The sequence below is a fragment of the Carcharhinus amblyrhynchos genome, chromosome 14 (assembly GCF_965287045.1).
Source record: "Carcharhinus amblyrhynchos chromosome 14, sCarAmb.v2.hapA, whole genome shotgun sequence".
Taxonomy (NCBI): domain Eukaryota; kingdom Metazoa; phylum Chordata; class Chondrichthyes; order Carcharhiniformes; family Carcharhinidae; genus Carcharhinus; species Carcharhinus amblyrhynchos.
The window spans coordinates 76,350,917-76,371,145 of NC_137337.1; the positions used below are offsets into that span (position 1 = coordinate 76,350,917).

General features: G+C 45.7%; 1 protein-coding gene across 5 annotated transcripts in view; it reads right to left on the reverse strand.

Moving 5' to 3' along the window:
* ryr3 (ryanodine receptor 3) overlaps positions 1-20,229 on the reverse strand; it is a 322,306-nt gene that overhangs the window by 164,399 nt on the left and 137,678 nt on the right. For all 5 annotated transcript variants that reach the window (XM_080203146.1, XM_080203145.1, XM_080203144.1 and 2 more), the window contains 7 exons: positions 18,882-19,689; positions 15,723-15,923; positions 14,096-14,198; positions 9,087-9,224; positions 5,314-5,587; positions 2,297-2,411; positions 61-193 (listed from right to left, as the gene is read on the reverse strand). In XM_080203146.1, the coding sequence (XP_080059272.1) occupies positions 61-193; positions 2,297-2,411; positions 5,314-5,587; positions 9,087-9,224; positions 14,096-14,198; positions 15,723-15,923; positions 18,882-19,689 (1,772 nt within the window). The remainder of the gene's footprint in view (positions 1-60; positions 194-2,296; positions 2,412-5,313; positions 5,588-9,086; positions 9,225-14,095; positions 14,199-15,722; positions 15,924-18,881; positions 19,690-20,229) is intronic.

The following is a 20,229-nucleotide window of genomic DNA, read 5'->3' on the forward strand; positions in this document are numbered from 1 at the left end:
CGTTGCGACACCTATCTATTCACATCAAACGACCTCATGGGCTAAAATTAGAGCGGGTACCCAGTCCAACACTGCTATTTTCCAGCAAGTAACTGAGATGATCAAACATGGCCTTCTGATTCTGACGGCTGATACGGCAGAAGTAGCAGAGAAACCGACAGCAGCTCGCCACCATCTCAGGGAAAGAAATCTCCTAAAAAGAGCAGAAAAAAAGAAAGGCAGAGTTATTGCTGAGCCCAACACCAACTTAGACAGTAATGACTGGAATTGGACCTTCATGAGGCAGAGATTACCACTTCCCTTTTGTAAACTTATGCATTTTATGGAGAAGCATTAGCCTAGTGGCATTATCGCTAGATTACTAACCCAGAAACTCAGCTAATGTGTAGGGACCCGGGTTCGAATCCTGCCATGGCAGAAGGTGGAATTTGAATTCAATAAAAAAAAATCTGGAATTAGGAATTTGCTAATGATCCATTGTCGATTGTTAGTGAAACCAAGTGGGTTTTTCCAATGTCCTTTAGGAGAAGGAAATCTGTCATCCTTACCTGGTCTGGCCTACACATGACTCCAGAGCCACAGCAATGGGGTTGACTCTTAACTGCTCTCCAAGGGCAACTAGGGATGGGCAATAAATGCTGGCCAGCCAGCAAAGCCCACGTCCCACAAATAAATAAACAAAAATCTTGCAAAACTCAAATTGGAAAGAGGGTGGCCAAATAATACAGGATCCATTCGTTTAATATTCTTTATGATAAATTTTGGACCGAGTTATGTCTCTTTTAAATCTTCACCCTACCAAGGACGAATGACAATTAAAGCAAGGGTAGAATTTTCTCGTCCCGCCTGCCACGGGAATCACAGCAGGCAGGACATGGACTGCTGACCTCGGGTGGGAATTTCCAGCCTGGGGAGGGGTGGTGGGGGGAGTGCGACTGGAAAATCTCACCCCAAGAGTTTACCTTTGGTTCAGGAAGAGACCTTTCTCTTTTAATGGGGTAGATTTTGGTTTTGTGCAACGAGTGTAAAATGGGAGGGAGTAAATCAATAACCTGTTTCACATTCCTCCTGATTTTTTAATACTTCCTTTTCCCCCACTATCTCCCACGATTGACCAAGATCACGATATGTCCTGACCAGCTTATCCTCTCTCCAGCAGGCGACCAGCTCAATTGAAGACACTTGGCCAACACTGGGATTGAGCTTAGCTCCAACAATATTCTGTTTCCTCAGAAACATTTAAGAGGGGGAAGTCACACATCTATTTTCATGATCTTAATGACATGCTGTGTCCTTTAGACAAACTCAACTGCCACATGCAATGAGCACTTACAGCAAGGAAGGTGGGTGAGGGACAGAAAGCAGAAAGGGTGAATAACACAAAATGTTTGGAAATACTCAGCTAGTTAACCCTATCTGTATGTCATCTTCAAATAAAGAGCCCACACTATTGTTTCGCCAATCCTTGTGCGTGATTGGTATGTTAGCGGCCAAGAGAAGGAGAATGGCCATTAAGTGGCCCATTAACAGGTATTGTTTATTGGCTTCAAATGTCACCATTTGCTGTACTGGGATTTGAACTCAGGTCTCCAGACTTTAACCTTACCAGCCCAGTGACAATACCACTACGCCACCATCTCCCCATTGGCAAGGCTGCTCTCTTGCCACTTATTGCCAATTTGGGCAAAATTACTGCCAGCTAACTATTTCCCACATGACCTGAAGTCAGGTCCTGAACAAACACACCTAAATTCTGTCCAATAAGTGGGGAAGGGAGCTGAAGTAACTCCTCAAGAGGCCAGTGTCCCTTCACCAACTTCCCTTTATTTACAAACTCAATTCCTAAGAGTGCTTCAGGTACACAGTCAGAATCCGGAGTGTCAGTAACCCTGACACTCCCATGGTGAGGCTCCCTGATTGGGCAGGCAATCATTACCTCAATCAGGGAGCTCAAACTCCAAGAGGCCAACTTGATGGGTCTCATTGAAGCCATTACATGGGCAGTAGTTGTTAAAGAACAAACAGCATGACTCACTATAAGGACAAGATTTTTAACTCCCTCAAAACCCGTCAAATTACACAGACTTAAAATCGGGCCCCAAGTTCCAATTGCCATCATCAGTCACTTTTCTCAGGCTTATTGGCCCTGTGAATAGGTTAAGTGACTATCTGAGAGATTTTCATATTTTGTCACTAAGAAAATAACAAACAAACCACAGATAATGAGTGTCTAGATAACATTTCTTGAAGGAGATTTCAATTCTGTAAAGTAATTTATCTGTAATGTACAAAGTACCTGTGACTTATTCCCTCCAAGCACGTTCACCATGACATCCATCACTGTCTCATGCATACCCAACACTCTCATTAAGTTGGGATGTTGATAGAACACTTTGTTGTTCATGATATCCCTGAAGATAAAATAACACGAGACGGCAATAGTTGAATAGAGAGATGACCTGTCGAAACTTTTCTCCCAGCACTCATCAGGACACAGGCAAGAAGACCAAATTTCAAACTATCACAACAAGTGATGCTACAGAGAAAAGACGTGCTGATTGGTTGGCAAGTTGACTTTGATTGGTTGAGGTGCCACCACAGAGAAAACAATGAGAAAACAATATGCTCTCCAAGCTCTTAATTCAAAAAAAAGCGAAAGGGTTGAATATGCTTGCTTTGTTTGCAAGGAATGCGTTCTTGAGTATGAAAGTATGTAACTTTTATCAAATGTACACTAATATGTGCAGTTTTGATCTCCTGCATACAGGTGCAGCAGACGGTAAAAAAGGCAAATGGTATGTTGGCCTTCATTGCGAGAGGTCATCGAGTCATAAAGGTTTACAGCATGGAAATAGGCCCTTTGGCCAAATTTGTCCATGCCGTCCTAAGCTAATCCCAATTGCCCGCATTTGGCCCATATCCTTCTACATGGATAGTTACCCATGTAACAATATAAATGCTTTTGGAAAGACACAATTGTACCCACTTCTACTACTACCTCTGGCAGCTTGTTCCAGATACTCACCATCCTCTATGTGAAAAAACTGCCCCTCTTTGTAGCTCTCCCCTCTCACCTTAAACTTACGTCCTCTAGTTTTAGACTCCCCTATCGTTGGGAAAAGATATTGACTATCTAGCTGACCTATGTCCCTCATTATTTTGTAGACCTCTATAAGATCACCCCTCAGCCTCCTATGCTCCAGCCTCTCATTATAACTCAATCCATTAAGTCCCAGTAGCATCCTAGCAAATCTTTTCTGCACTCTTTCTAGTTTAATAATATCCTTTCTATAATAGGGTGACCAGAATTGCACGCAGTATTCCCAGTGTGGCCTTACCAATGTCTTGTACAACTTCAACAAGGCATTCCAACTCCTGTATTCAATGTTCTGACCGATGAAACCAAGCATGCTGAATGCCTTCTTCACCACTCTGTCCACCTGTGACTCACTTTCAAGAAGCTATGAACATAGTTTGAGTACAGGAGCAGGGATGTTTTATACAGGGCCTTGGTGAGGCCACACCTAGAGTAGTGCGTGCAGTCTTGGTCTCCTTTTCTGAAGAAGGATGTTCTTGCTCTCGAGGGAGTGCAGCGAAGGTTCACCAGGCTGATTCCAGGGATGATATATGAGGAGAGATTGACTGGATTAGGATTGTTTTTGCTGGAGGTCAGATGAGTGACGGGGGAAATCTCATAGAGACTTATAAAATTCTAACAGGGCTAAACAGGGTAGATGCAGGGAGGATGTTCCCGATGGTGGGGAAGTCCAGGATGAGGGGTCACAGTCTGAGGATTCAGGGTAGACCACCTTAGGATGGAGGTGAGGAGACATTTCTTCACCCAAAGAGTGGTGAGCCTGTGGAATTCATTACCACAGGAAGTAGTTGATGCCAAAAGATTGAATGTATTCAAGAGGCAGCTGGATATAGCACTTGGAGCAAATGGGGAGAAAGCAGGATTAGGTATTGAGTTGGATGATCAGCCATGATCATGATGAATGGCAGAGCAGACTTGAAGGGCCAAATGGCCTCCTCCTGCTCCTATGTTTCTATGTTACAAGCTTGACTTAAATTGGTTGTAACTGAAATTAGCACTGGAGGACATAACTGAGCTGTGATTCATCTGAAGTTAGAGTTTTTCTAAAGCTAAAATTGATCTTCCTTTTGTCACCAGTTCTCTCACTTTATCCTATTCTCTATGGAGGTAGCCAGCATTCCTCTTGTATCTCGCCCAAGAGATTACCTTCAACTTGACCTCTAGTTGACCAAACAGTATTAAAGCCAGATCAGAATCGATCCTCATTTATCATCCTGATGCACTGCATAGTGATCAGGAGTCAGAGACGGGTCAGTTCTGTCCTTCCTTAACTCAATGAAGATTAGACCAATTGTAGCACTCTCTCAGCTGACATCGGTGAACTTACAATAGAAACACTGGACCAGGAGAAGGTCACTCAGCTCATCGAGCCTTGTAATACGAGCATGGCTGATTGGATACTTGCGTTTTACACCCTCTAATCCCATAACCCTTTATGGTATTGTTTATTGGAAATCAATCAATCTCTGCTTTAAATGTATTCATGATGTGGGGATGTCGGCGTTGGACTGGGGTGGGCACAGTAAGAAGTCTCACAACACCAGGTTAAAGTCCAACAGGTTTATTTGGAATCATGAGTTTTTGGAGCAATGCTCCTTCCTCAGGTGAGTGGGCATTTTCCTCAGCCCTCTGGCATACAGAATTCCAAAGATTCACAACCCTCAGCAAGCAGGTATCAAAATAGACCAGATATCAGATACGGGTTCTCTGTGATTCAGGTACTGATCTCCATACTGAGCCATGAGGAAGAGCTCTCTCAGTGACCTCTCCGCCGATGCTCATCCTTTACAGCTCTGCACTTCACAGTCCAACATTTCCTTAAGAGGGAAATCAGGATTCCGAAGCAACATTAATTCGGGAATGGCTTTGCAGCAAAATGTATTCTGACAAACTATTTGCTGTTTTGGGAGATGTGAGGCAAAACCTTTTTTACCCAGAGGGTGGTGACGGTCTGGAATGCGCTGCCTGGGAGGGTGGTGGAGGCGGGTTGCCTCACATCCTTTAAAGCTACCTGGAGGAGCATTAGGCACATTGTGACATTCAGGGCTATGGGCCAAGTGCTGGCAAGTGGGAGTTCAGATTTTCTCACATGCCAGTGCAGACTCAATGGGCCGAAGGGCCTCTTCTGTACTGTAGGATTCTATGATTGATGTTTTAAAATAGCGGGCATTTCAAGCTATAGCAGCCAATTAAAAGAAAAAGTATAATATCCATACCCTAATCCACGAATCATAAGTGTTTCTTCTTCCTTGCCCATTCTCACACTGAGCAGGGATCGTATTCGGCCAAGGGAGACCAAGAGACTGACCGTTTCCTGGACGGAGGCTGCACTGATGGTATACGCTTTCCGCATGGCTTGGAGCAGCTCACCAATCGCATCGTACTGCCGCCGCAACAGGCTAAACATGGTTTTAATTAGTTCCGGATCCTGAAGGTACGACTCCTGAGACCAGTGGACCATGGTCTGTGAGATCAGCTGTGTCAGGTTGGCTAAAAGAGAGAGTAATAATGTCATACACACAAAAGTCATTCCGACTATGACCATGACCGCAACATTCATGTAGCAAAACTCTTCACAAAATCAAAAAAAAGAGGGAGAAAGCTGGCCTCAATTGTGACACACAATATTGTTAAATTAGAAAGATGCAGAAAAGATTTGCTAGGATGTTACCGGGACTTGCTGGTTTGAGACATAAGGAGAGGCTGGATAAACTGGGACTTTTTTTTTCTGGAGCGTCGGAGGCTGAGGACTGATCTTAGAGGTCCATAAAATAATGATGGGCATCAATCAGCTAGATAGTCAACATTTTTTCCCAAAGATAGGGGAGTCTAAAACTAGAAGGCATAGGTTTAAGGTGAGAAGGAAGAGATACAAAAGGGTCCAGATAGAGGGTGGTGGGGTCTAGAACAAGCTGCCAGAGGTAGTAATAGAGGAAGGTACAATTTTGTATTTTAAAAAGCAGTTAGACAGTTACATGGGTAGGATGGGTATAGAGGGATATGGGCCAAATGCGGGCAATTGGGACTAGCTTAGTGGTTAAAACAAAAAGGGTGGCATAGACAAATTGGGCCAAAGGGCCAGTTTCCATGCTGTAAACCTCAATGACGACAGCTTGTAAGAGGTGTCCGATGATTAAAGGATACCTTTTAATCCACCTTTTGAAGATGGAACGAGATATTATTAAATGGAGAGAATTAGGAAGAGAATTCCAAAGTGCATGACTTTAATCTTCAAGCCCTCTATTACTGATGGGTAGCAGGAGCTGAAGGACCAATTCCAGAATAGGTCTGAGTCGCAGTGATCAATGATTCAAAAAAACATTCTGCATTTGATTATGTCAGTCTGGTAACTGGTCTATGTTTACAGTATTTGATTGGTTAAGCCTGGGTGTTGACTCAGAACAAACAGCCACAAAAAGGGTTGGAAGCTGCTAGATTCACCTAGCACAACACCCTGGCCTCTGACTCGCACACCCCAACCTCTGACCCCCCACCCTGATGCCTTACCCCCTCCTCCCCAACATTAACCCCGGATTCCCCACACCGACCATCGACTCTCCCACCTCAACCACAGAGTTCCCCAACCCAACTTCCAAACTCCTGAGCCCTTGAGCCCCACCTCCCCCCATGACTTCTGACACCTCTCAACCCGACCTTCAAACCCCACAGCACAACTTCCAACCACCACCCCGCACCTCCCACGACCTCCAATCCTCACCCGGCACCGCCTCCCCATGAACTCCGACCCCTACCCAGCCTCTGACTCTCCACCCCCATCTCCCATCCCAATTCCAACCCCCTGCTTCCCTCATGGCCTCCAGCAACCCCGCCCCCCCAAAGTCACTCTGACCTCTGACCCCCACCCACCCCCGACCCTTGCATCTTCTCGACATCTGACTCTCTCACCCCTCCGTGACCTTTAACCAACCCTGCCACTCATCCCACCACCCCTCTCTCAACCCCCAAAGATCTGACCCTTTAAGGACACAAGGTGCCCTGCAGTGATTTGTCACACTCCAATGGAGAGATCGTAGCCCTATCAACCATTCAGGTTTTGTTGATTGTATAAAGTATTATTCAACACTGTCTATAAAATAAAAACACCACTACGCAAAATTCAGCTGTAAATCTAATCAGCACAATGCCCTGTAGAGTCAGCTGTACGTGTCCACTCTCCAAGGGTAGATTACACACCGACACTCGGGACTTCACCCTGGGACACTGATGTTATTCTGTGAACAGGAGGAGGTGTTAACCATCGCAGCATGGGGTGGAACCCTCAGGGATTGCAGGCATCGCACCCCAAGGCAAACATGGGTTTCTGCAGTTTGACTTCAAATGGAGTCAATACTGGGAATTAAAAAGATAAATTTGATAGAAAGCAATGAAAGTTAGCATTTTTCCTGAAGAATCATAGAATTCCCACAGAAGGAGGCCATTTGGCCCATCAATCACAATCCCACCCAGGACCTATCCCCGTAACCCGACATATTTACCCTCTAATCCCCCTGAAACTAGGGGCAATTTAGCACGGCCAATCAACCTAACCAGCACATCTTTGGACTGTGGGAGGAAACGAGAACAGCTGGAGGAAACCCAAGCAGACACAGGGAGAATGTGCAAACTCCACATAGGCAGTGACCCAAGGCTGGGATCGAACCAGAGTCCCTGGCACTGTAAGGCACTCATGCTAACCAATGTGCCATCCTAATTAATTAATTCCTCTTTTTTGCGAACAAAGATAAGTTATATTTTGCATGTGCACTCTGAGCATTATAACACCATGACATGTGTCATAGGTGACACGGTGGCACAGTGGTTAGCTCTGCTGCCTCACAGCACCAGGGACCCGGGTTCGATTCCGGCCTCATGTGACCTTTGGACTGTGGGAGGAAACTGGAGCACCTGGAGGAAACCCATGCAGACATGGAGAGAACGTGCAAGCTCCACACAGACAGTCACCCAAGCCGGGAATCGAACCCGGGTCCCTGGTGCTGTGAGGCAGCAGTGTTAACCACTGTGCCACCGTGCTGTGATGCAGCATCAACCAGTGGCAGTGGTTGGCTGGATGGATGGATATGGTTTGGAATTTTCTCAATCAGAAAAACAATTCATGTCGTGTCTCATTAAGTTGTACAGAATTTCATTTGTGAGGGACAGTCTCCCATTCAGCGATCGGTCAAATGATTACTGAGAGTAAGAAAAGCTGATGATTAAAGTAATCCCTGGATGTTGGTGGCCCAGTGGTTAGCACTGCTGCCTCACAGCGCCAGGGACCCAGGTTCAATTCTGGCCTCGGGTCACTGTCTGTGTGGAGACTGCACATTCTCCCAGTGTCTGTGTGGGTTTCCTCCGGGCGCTCCAGTTTCCTCCCACAGTCCAAAGATGTGCAGGTTAGATGGATTGCCCATGCTAAATTGCCTCTGAGACTCAGGGGGACTAGCTAGGATAAAGACATAGGATTAGAGGGATAGGGCCTGTGTGGGATTATTGTTGGAGCAAGCTCGATGGGCCAAATGGCTTCCTTCTTCAACTGATTTGATTTATTATTGTAAATGTATTAATATATAGCAAAAAGTGTTGTTTTCTTGTGTGCTATACAAACAAAGCATACTGCTTGTGGAGAAGGAAAGGAGAGTGCAGAATGTAGTGTTACAGTCATAACTAGGGTATAGAGAAAGATTGACTTAATGTAAGGTAAGTCCATTGAAAAGTCTGTAGGGTTTCTATGATTATCTGTAATGTTGCAAGAACTTCAACAAATTTCTGTATTAATTGGAAAATCTTGATTGTCAACCAGTCAAACTGGCTTTCCAAATCTTCAGCAAGCTTAAATTAATTCATATGGTTAATTTATTCAATACAGTGTAATTAAAAAAAATCTTACTGGAATTAACTGGGCTGCTGCTCCTCTGAAGAAAATACTTGGAAATTCATTGACCCGGTTAAAATTCATGTTATTATTTCAGTCACCAATATTGGCACTTACTGGGGGCTTTTTCTTCTTCTTCATTCGGTTTCTCCTCTACTTTCTTTGGCTTTCCTTTGATTTTATGGATGAGATAAAGTAACTTCCCCATCAGAGACTCATCCTTTTCTTCTTCCTCCTCCTCTTCAAGCGGAATTCCTAAAATTAGAATTAAAATTAGACGCCAGGAAGTACAGAGGGCCAGAGGGACCATGGCATCCATGTCCAATGATCCCTGAAGACAGCAGAACAGGTAGACAAGGTGGTTAGGTGGGAATGTGATTTTTTTTATTCATTCATGGGACATGGATGTTGCTGGCTGGCCAGTATTTACTGCCTATCCCTGGTTGCCCTTGGGAGGGTGATGGCGAGTGGCTCGGCCACGTCAGAGAGTTGTTTTGAGTTAACCACGTTGCTGTGGCTCTGGAGTCACATGTAGGCCAGACCAGTAAAGGATTTCCTTCCCTAAAGGACATTGATGAACCCGATGGTTTTTCCAACAATTGACAAGGGTTTTATGGTCATCAGTAGATTCTTAATTCCAGTTTTTTTCTATTGAACTCAAATTCCACCATCTGCCATGGCAGGACTTGAACCCGGGTCCCTGGAACATTCAAAAAGGTCCAGAGGAGATTCACGAGGGCGTTGCCTGAACTGGAGCATTTCAGCTATGAAGGGACACTGGTTAGCCCATCAAGTCTGCTTAGCCATTCGATCATGGCTGATAAGTTTCTTGACCCCATTGTCCCACCTTTTCCCTGTAACCTTTGATCCCCTTACCAGTCAAGAGCCTATTGATCTCTGCCTTAAATGCAATCAATGATCTGGTCTCCACAACCTTCTGTGGCAATGAATTCCACAGATTCACCTCCCTCTGGCTGAAGAAACCCCTCTTCATCTCGGTTCTAAAGGGTCGTCCCTTTATTCTGAGGCCATGCCCTCCAATCCTAGTCTCTCCTACCAAAGGAAAAATCTCCCCCCTATCCACTCTACCCAGGCCTCCTAGTATTCTGTAAGGCATTGGTGAACTGTGCAGCTCCGGACAATTGAACTGATAGTTCTTCCTCAACAAGCAATGATAAGGAAGAATAGATGGTATTTACTGTTTGTACATCAAGGTTAGACCATACATTTGGTGATGTTCCAATGTGATCGCAAGACTGCAAACATATGGACAGAAACAATGTTAAGATACTTTGCTGAACTGTAAGTAAATGAGCTCACTGCATACTTGGATGAGATTGCACCGCGGTGACCTACAACTGTCCTACTGCGTTCAAAATGATAGGTTGAATAAAGGTTGATTACATCCCCAGGAAGGGTATAAATAACTTGCCGGTTCTGTTTCATGAGCTTATAATGTTCCCGTATTAAAATCACTACAACCTGTTAATGGGCTGTTAACGTTTAGCATGCAATATACAAATTGGGTTTGAGTTTGAACATTCTCCTTCCCCACCTCAGCCTCCAACTTATTGGTGAAATACTGCAACAATCAACTAAAATCCTAAAAATGGAATGACATGTTGGAGAAAGACAAGAAATCGCAGTGGCACTGCTGCCTCACAGCACCATGGACCTGGGTTCAAGTCACTGTCTATGTGAAGCCTGCACATTCTCCCCGTGTCTACGTGGGTTTTCTCCGATGGTCCACAAGATGTGCTGGTTAGGGTGCACTGGCCATGCTATCTTGTCCCTCAGTGTACCCAAACAGACGCCAGAGTGTGGCAACTGGGGCATTTTCACAGTAACTTCATTGCAGTGTTAATGTAAGCCTACTTATAACACTAATAAATAAACTTAAACTGAAATGTTGCAACAGAGAAAGAGAGAGAGAGAGGGATCAACTTAGAATATTAATATATCTTTCTTGTTCCTTTCCCAGGTGTTTAATAAATGTGAGGAATTCTCCTGTGAATTTGGTCTGAGGAACTGATAACATTTTTTAATGCTTTGCTTAAAGTTACAAAGCCAATGCTCAGATTGGACCAGGCAAATCTAAAACCATCTCCTTGCTTGTTCCAAAAACCAAATTCAAAATCCAATTCATGGCCCCCACAAGAGGGGCAACAAGATCCAAGGTGACAGGATCATAGGATCCTACAGTGCAGATGGAGGCCATTTGGCCCATTGAGTCTGCATCGACCACAATCCCACCCAAGCCGTATCCCCATATCCCCATGCATTTACCCTAGCTAGTCTCCCTGACAGTAAGGGGCAATTTTGCAAGGACAATCCACCTAACCCACGCATTTTTGGACTGTGGGAAGAAATTGGAATATCCAGAGGGAACCCACACAGACACGGGAAGAATGTGCAAACTCCGCAGAGACAGTGACCCAAGCTGGGAATTGAACCAAGGGCCTTGGAGCTGCGAGGCAGCAGTGCTAACCATTGTGCCACCGTGCTGCTTGGCATTTCACCCCATCTTGGCTCAATCTGACACTCGATCTGAGCCAAAAGACCAAGAAGCAACTGAAATATTCAGTGACTTTTTACACTGCAGCCTGTGTTTAAGATGAATGAGTTAACATAAACTGCGATGGAGTTAAGGGAGTGTTTATTTGCAACACAAGTGGATAGGATTGGGATTTCTGATCAGTCCCACTGGAAGACAGGCCACAGTCTGTAGTTTGTCTGGGATGTGAAATTTGATTGTGCAATCTGGTGTTGAGAAAGTCAGGTTTTTTGTATTGTATAATTTGGTCCAGTTATTGCTACACAGACTTTGAAACTGAGAGTGTTGGCATTACTGCTTTCAGGGAACAGCCAGACTGTACACTCTTGGGCTAGGGCTGCTCATACACTCCTGTGTTCACAGGATGTGATGCACTCATGCTCCCGTGTTCAGGGAACACCAAATGCTCACACCCCCGTGTTCAGGGAACACCAGATGCTCACACCCGTGTTCAGGGAACACAAAAGGCTCACACCCCTGTGTTCAGGGAACACAAGAGGCTCACACTCCCGTGTTCAGAGGGGATGGCAGGATTGCAAAATGAAAACTTTAAATTTGAGACAGTGCTGGACAAGGAGCCAATGTTGTTCAATGAACATGAAGATAATAGGTGAATGGCGCTCGCTGCGAGTTAAAACAGTTCAAAGATGTGTAGGTTAGGTGGATTAGCCATGGTAAATTGCCTCTTAGTGTCCAAAGATGTGCAAGTTAGGTAAACTGATCATTCTAAATTGTTTCTTAATATCCTAAGATGTATAGGTTAGATGGATTGGCCATGCAAAAATTGCCTCTTAGTGTCCAAATTTGTATAGGATAGGGGGATTAGCGGGGTATATATGTGGGGTTATGGGGATAGGCCTTGGGTAGGATCCTCTGTCAGAGAGTTGGTGCAGGCCCGATGGGCCGAATGGCCTCCTACTGCGCTGTAGGGATTCTAGATCACTCAAATACATGCAGCAGAGTTTTTGATGAGCTCAGGTGCACTGAGTACGGAAGATGGGAGGCTGGCCAGGGGAATGTTTGAACAAGTGATTCTGGCAATAAGCATATACATGCAATGTCGATTGGAATATGTTTTGAAGGAGGCTAAACAACACAATGATTTCAGAGACACAGGAGGTGCAGTGCTACCTCAGAAGACACACAAAGATTCATCAGCACCACTGATTGTGGACTGACCTCCCCCAGTAATCATACTCGGGGATTATGAGAACTGTCTTCAGTGCCATCTGCTCTGGGGATCTCCAGGCAAATTAAAGAACTGAGATTGTTCTTCTTTCACTGTGTTGCTATTGCATAGAGCTTCCATTCTCCATTTAACCGGATCATTGTGACAGGGCACTTTTTAAAACAATTCATTTTATGGGACATGGGCATCGCTGGCCAGCATTTATTGCCCATCCCTTGGAGGGCAGTTGAGAGTCAACCACATTGCTGTGGCTCTGGGGTCACATGTAGGCCAGACTGGGTAAGGATGGCAGATTTCCTTCCCTACAGGACATCAGTGAAACAGATAGGTTTTTGATTTGATTTGATTTATTATTGTTACATGTATTAGTATACAGTGTAAAGTATTGTTACTTGCGCGCTATACAGATAAAGCACACAGTTCATAGAGAAGGAAATGAGGGAGTGCAGGATGTAACATTACAGTCATAGCTTTGACGTGGAGAAAGATCAACTTAATGCAAGATTAGTTCATTCAAAAGTCCGACAGTAGCAGGGAAGAAACTGTTCTTTAGCCAGTTGGTAAGTGACCTCAGACTTTTGTTTCTTTTTCCTGACGGAAGCAGGTGGAAGAGAGAATGTCCGGGGTGCGTGTGGTCCTTAAGTTCGAACCCAGCTCCCCAAAACATTCAGGATTAATAGTCTAACGATAATGCCGCTAGCCCATCGCCTCCCCACGATGTAACATACATTGCGCCGGTCATTCCACTAGCCACAGATGTATAAAGTAAGTGACAGCAGCCACATTAATAAGAGAAGTCCCAGAGATGTTTCCCTCTGGAAAAGGAGGCATCAGCTGAACAGGACCCAGAGTTTTCATTCCACGTGGCAAGTTTCCTGGGAGTTCAGTCTACTATACATGGTGCTGACACGGCCTGTCAATCCATCATTGTGCATGGGTACCGCAATGCAGCAAACATGCTATTTGTGTCCACAGGGTTACCTCCTTTATATTCATACTGACCCTCTTTTAGTGTCAACAAATGGAACAAGATGGCTTTTAGCTGACAAGTTAAATGTGTCGTTATACGGAGATGAATCACAATGTGTAATTTTTAACTTGATGAAAAGCGGAGTTACCAAAATCAATGTCAATCCTGAAGGTTAGCACTCTTGACCAAATATCTTTTATAAACTATTTTACCGTTCCGTTGAGTCTTTTTTGTAGTCACTCTCTCCTTTCTCATGAGTTTTTTCCCCCCCCACAGTCCAAATTCATTGATTTATTAATTTGGCAAGGGGACACGGTAACAGTATCCGCTCTCTATAAATAACCACCATTACGTGGCTCAAGTGAGGGGAGTTGAATTGGCACACCCTGGCTCCTCAGTCTTTAATTACTCACCGCAGTGTGTTTGAAGGTCATCATGGAAGTCACACAGCTCTTCACGCATGTCTTCAGGGCAAGTGGAATCATCATCATTCCTAAAGTTCAGCAACATATTAATCTGCAGGGAAATATTACAGCTCAAAATTAAATGAAGTACGAAAATAAATCATAGAATCCCTACAGTTCAGGGGGCGGCCATTCGGCCCATCGAGTTTGCACCGACCACAATGCCATCCAGGCCCTATTCCCGTAACCCCACACATTCATCCGGTGAATCCCCCGGACACTAATGGACAATTTGTTATGTCCAATCCGCCTAACCAGCACATCATTGAGCCTACACCAACTACAATCCCACCCAGGCCTTATTCCTGTAACTTCACATATTTACCCTGCTAATCACCAGACAATGGGGTCAATTTAGCATGGCCAATCCACCTAACCTGCACATCTTTGAGCTGTGGGAGGAAACCAGAGCACCCGGAGGAAACCCATGCGGACATGGGGAGAACGTGCAGACTCTGCACTGACAATGACCCAAGCTGGGAATCAAACCTGGGTCCCTGGTGCTGTGAGGCAGCAGCGCTAACTACACAGACATTTGGGAACACTGACTTTAGGGAAGTGAAAAACTAATATTAATTTCATCCTTCCAGAACTGTTTGTTGTTGTCTGTATAATTCTGACCATAACACAGCCTAACCAGAATAGAATCCCAGAAAAATACTGCACGGAAGGAGGCCATTCAGTCCATCATGCCTCAACTGGCTCCTTGAAGGAACTACCCAATGACCGTTGACCAGAAACTTAATGGGACCAGCTACGTGAATACTGCAGCTAAAAGAGCAGCTCCCAATCTCCCCTGTTCTTTCTGCCTCGCCCAATATTTTAGCCAATTTCCTTTGGAAAGTTACTCTTTGAATGTGCTTGCACCAAACCTTTCAGATTGTAATGACAATTTGCCCATGGTCACTGCCTGCCCAGGGGGACCTTCTGTGTTGCGAATAGTGCAAGCAGTGTGAGGCAGCCCCCGGATGGAATTTGGCACTCAGGGCTTTGCAGGGTTCCTGCGGATGGGGGTTTTACTGGGATGAACGGCTAAGCTGCCATTCTTGTGTCGATGCACACTCAAAACTAGTTCGCACTCTTGCTGCATCGTGTTGTCAGCATTCAAAAAGATTCAATTCCTGGTCATCAGGGTGGCACAGTGGTTGGCACTACTGCCTCACCTCCACAGGGACCTGGGCTTGATTCCCAGCTTGGGCCACTGTCTGTGTGGAGTTTGCACGTTCTCCCTGCGTCTGCGTGCGTTTCCTCCGGGTGCTCCAGTTTCCTCCCACAACCTGAAAGACGTGCTGGTTAGGTGCATTGACCACGCTAAATTCTCCCTCGGTGTACCCAAACAGGCACTGAAGTGGGGATTTTCACAGTAACTTCATTGCAGCGTTAATGGAAGCCTACTTTTGACATCAGTAAATAAACTTTAAAAACTTGATTAGCTGAAGAAGGCTAGTCTTGGAGTGCTCGGAATCAACAGCACTCTCGTCATTTACAGGAACCGCCTCCGGGGTGGAGGTTGCCGGGGGTAAGAAGGCCGTAAGGTAAATGCAGCCTCTCCATTTACAGAAAGGACAGACGTCACCTGTTCCTGAGGAGGTGAGCGGAACTCTTTGGTCTTCTTGGCAGTCAAGGCCGCTGACATGTTGAAGGCTAGCATCAGTTCATCGTATCGGAACTTTTGGTTCCTCTGCAGCTTTGCAACAAACTTGTCTGCGAAAGAAACAATGGCTTCAACGCGATGACGGAGCTCACAGTCACAGAAATAGTGCAGCAGTTCGCACATCTGAAAAACAAAACAAATCACCTATTTTTCCCCCGAAAGACCTTACGTTTCTAAACAAACATATTTTAATTACAATTCCACACACATATATCATACAGACATATAAGAACATAAGAACTAGGAGCAGGAGTAGGCCATCTGGCCCCTCGAGCCTGCTCCGCCATTCAATAAGATCACGGCTGATCTTTCTGTGGACTCAGCTCATCTTACCTACCCGCTCTCACCATAACCCTTAATTCCTTTACTGTTCAAAAATGTATCTATCCTTGCCTTAAAAACATTCAATGAGGTAGCCTCAACTGCTCCACTGGGCAGGGAATTCCACAGATTCACAACCCTTTGGGTGAAGAAGTTCCTCCTCAACTCAGTCCTAAATCTGCTCCCCCTTATTTTGAGGCCATTCCCCCCTAGTTCTAGTTTCACCCGCCAGTGGAAACAACCTCCCTGCTTCTATCTTGTCTGGTTCCTTCCTAATCTTATATGTTTCTATAAGATCTCCCCTGATATAAATATGCATATATAATATATTATATGTTTAAATACATTCATACACAGGGACCTATTCTCAGGTATGTAGCTGCACATTGGCTGATTGAATGGAGAAACACGTTGCTTCAATTGTTTGTAATAGGCAGAGAACAGAGTGTAATCAACCAGCCCACACAAAACAGAACATCTATTGTTAAATGTGGTCCACTGATTGGAAAGCACAGGCTGCACAATCCTAAGCATGCTTCAAGCAATTCAAGATAATCACTCACGCCCGTGGCCCATTTATTGCGTCATACAGGTCTACAGCACAGATAAAGGCCATTCAGCCCATCGAGTCTGTGCCAAAGACAAACCACTCAACTATTCAAATCCCACTTTCCAGCACTTGGTCCATAGCCTTGTCTGCCTCGGCACTGCAAGTGCAAATCTAAATACTTTTTAAACTGTTATCAGGGTCTCTGCTTCCACCACCCGCTCAGGAAGTGAGTTCCAGACCCACCACCCTCTGGGTGAAATTTCTTTCCTTCACATCCCCTTACCTTAAATCTCTGTCCCCTCCCTCATCACTGACCCCTCCACCAAGGAGAAAAGTTTCTTCCTGTAAACTCTATCTGTGCCCCTCATAATTTTATACATATCAGTCACGTCCCACATCAGTCTTCTCTGCTCCAAGGCAAACAATCCCAGTCTATCCAAATTCTCCAGCCCAGTCAACATCCTGGTAAATCTCCACATCACGGCCCTTTCATAAGACCATAAGCTATAAGACAGAGGAGCAGAATTAGGCCACTCAGCCCATCCACTCTGCTCCACCTATTCAATCATGACTGATATTTTTCTCATCCCCATTCTCCTGCCTTTTCCCCGTAACCCTGATCACCTTATAAATCAAGAACTTATCAATCTCTGTCTTAAAGTCACTCAATGATCTGCCTTCCACAGCCTTCTATTTTCTACCTTTCCAGTGCTCACTACACACCCCCCAACATCATTTCTCAAACAGAGTTGACTTTCCGACTAATCTGCACCTCCTTTCCCTGATAAATTGTTGCGATTGTTGAAAATTTGGCATTCTGTGTTTAGCCTGTCGAGTGCAAGACCTTGGAGACATGCCTTTCTTTTCAACGGGAATCTAAACCTTACTGATGTGATGGTCCTTCTTACACAACTGTTCACCTCCTCATGGACACTTAGCCTACCTCACTTCCCAGAACCTGACCCAGCAATGCTTCCTTTCTAAACGGACTGAGGATGTATTGGTCAAGGAAGATTTTCCGAACACATTTCAGAAGTTCTTACCTTTTAACTTTATTTCAATTGGGGTATTTGCGTAATTAAAGTCCTGCTATATCGCCAGTCAATAATTCCTGTATGATATTGTGATTTCCCTGAAGATTTGCTCCTCTTTCTGCCACGATTTAGAGGCTTATAGAATAGCTGCCCCACCCACACTTTCCCTGCATCCTGTAGCTTTCGTTCCTTGTTGTTTACTGGTAACTTTGGCTGGACTACTGCTGACTGGTATTGCCTGTACTATTCTGTTGTTTAGCATTCCTGGTCCTCTCTGTAGTGGTGGCAAGTCCTTAGCTTAATGCCTCGCTGTTCAGGGTATACTTTCCCCACTACGTCTGGTACTCATTACTCTTTCCTTTGGCTGTACTGAGCATTTATTTTCCTTCAAAGCACACGCCCATCCCTGGGGCCCTGGCCTTCTGCGTTACACCTGCTGGACTCTGCCACCCCTACAGTGTGCCCAGCCTTTCTTTTCGCCACTTCTAGGATGAAGCTGCTCTTGTCTTTCCATCGCCACCGCCACTCCCATCATTTTCCTGTCAGTCCTTTCCTCGAATGATTTAATTTCTACTCAAATCCACCTCCATGGATTACAGCCCAAGCTTTCCGACTGTTCAGGACGGTGGGATCTTCTGGTCCCGCGGACAACGCATGCCCCCACCCCCAACCCCAACCCCAACCCCGTCCCCACTGTGGGTGGAGCCAATGGGAAATCCCATCGATCCCAGTATCGATGCCTCCAAAGACTTATTACAGTGAACTAGATGGGCTTTTAGATGGGGATTAAGGGTTATGGGGAGAGGGCGGGAATGTGGAACTGAGCCACGACAGATCAGCCATGATCTTATTGAATGGCGGGGCAGGCTCGAAGGGCTAGATGGCTTACTCCTGCTCCTATTTCTTATGTTCTTTTACAACTATTAATGATTTCATGGTCGCTGTTGGACTTTTAACTCTAGATTTTTTTTAAACTGAATTCAGATTTCAACGTCTGCCACGCTGGGGATTTGAACCCAGGTCTCCTGATCACTAGTCCAGTGACAATACCATTACACCACTGCCTCCCTCTCAGTTCCCCCAAGACAGTCTGACTGAGGGTCTTCGAAGATTAAAGGCGCAGTTGCGTACATTGACCACAGGGTGGAGGAAATGGCACGGTGCAGAGTTTGGTACCTGGAGTTTAACGGACTCTGGTAAACTCTTCTCCAGCAGTCCCTTCAAAGGGGACTGGGCTGCTTGGGTCGGTTCTTCGCCGGCCTCCACGGCCTTCTCTTCGTTCTTGCTGGCCATCTCCTTTTCGGTTTTGTCCTCCTCTGCTGCCTTGCCCTGGTGCTCGCCGAACAGGTCCGAGTCGATCAGCAGCAGGATATTCTGGACATCGCTGTCGTCGAACATGCCCGTGATCAGCATGGTTTTCACCAGCTTGAGGATGGGGACCAGCTGGAACTCCACGCTCCCCCCCACAGGGTCTCTGATGTGCGGCCCGCCACCGGTCACCGCTTCCGTCAGCATCTCGATTGCCTTCACCTTCAGGACGTCGAACGGCAGCCTGGGGCTGTACTGCTGCTTGTTCTCGCTGATGCTCACAAAATTTGGCATCGAGAAGTTCAAGCAAGGCCTCAAGCAGGTGCTGAGTCCGACCCCAGGGAGGCCGTACGTCGGACCTACGGACGGAAATAACGTGATGCTCCTGGTCTCGTCGGTCACTGGAATGATGAATTCGTTGTTCATTATTAACCTGGCTTCTTTTGCTGATTCCAAGTGAATGCTTAACAGGAGGTCGTAGAATCCCCCACGCAGAAGCCCTGGCAGGTATTTGTTCTGGATTGTGTACAGCAGTTGAGCTTGATCGATGTGGCTACACAGCGCGTGGGCAACACGGTTATTGCCGACAGCACAGAGGGCGCAGTAAAGCTTGAGCGTGTGATAATGAAACTTCATGAGCTCCTGATTCTCGGCCAGCTCCAGAATATCTATACACCTGAAAAGTTCCAGGAAGAAAAAATGTCACCGTCCAGCCGAAAAATAAAATACATTTTTGAAAACATGTGAACAAAGGGAATAAGATGAACAAGAGGGGAGTGTGCAGAGGGACCTGGGCGTCCTTGTGCACCAGTCCCTGAAGGTAAGAGCGCAGGTGCAGCAGGCGGTGAAGGAGGGAAATGGCATGTTGGCCTTCATTGCGAGAGGACAGGGGCAGGGATGTGTTGTTGCAATTATACAGGGGCCTTGGTGAGGCCACATCTAGAGTATTGTGTACAGTTTTGGTCTCCTTTTCTGAGGAAGGATGTTCTTGCTCTCGAGGGAGAGCAGTGAAGGTTTACCAGGCTGATTCCTGGGATGGTGGGACTGATGTATGAGGAGAGATTGAATGGGTTAGGATTGTTTTCGCTGGAGTTCAGACAAATGAGGGGGAATCTCATAGAGACTGATAAAATTCTAACAGGGATAGATGCAGGGAGGATGTTCCCGATGGTGGGGGAGTTCAGAGCCAGGGATCACAGTCTGAGGATTCGGGGCA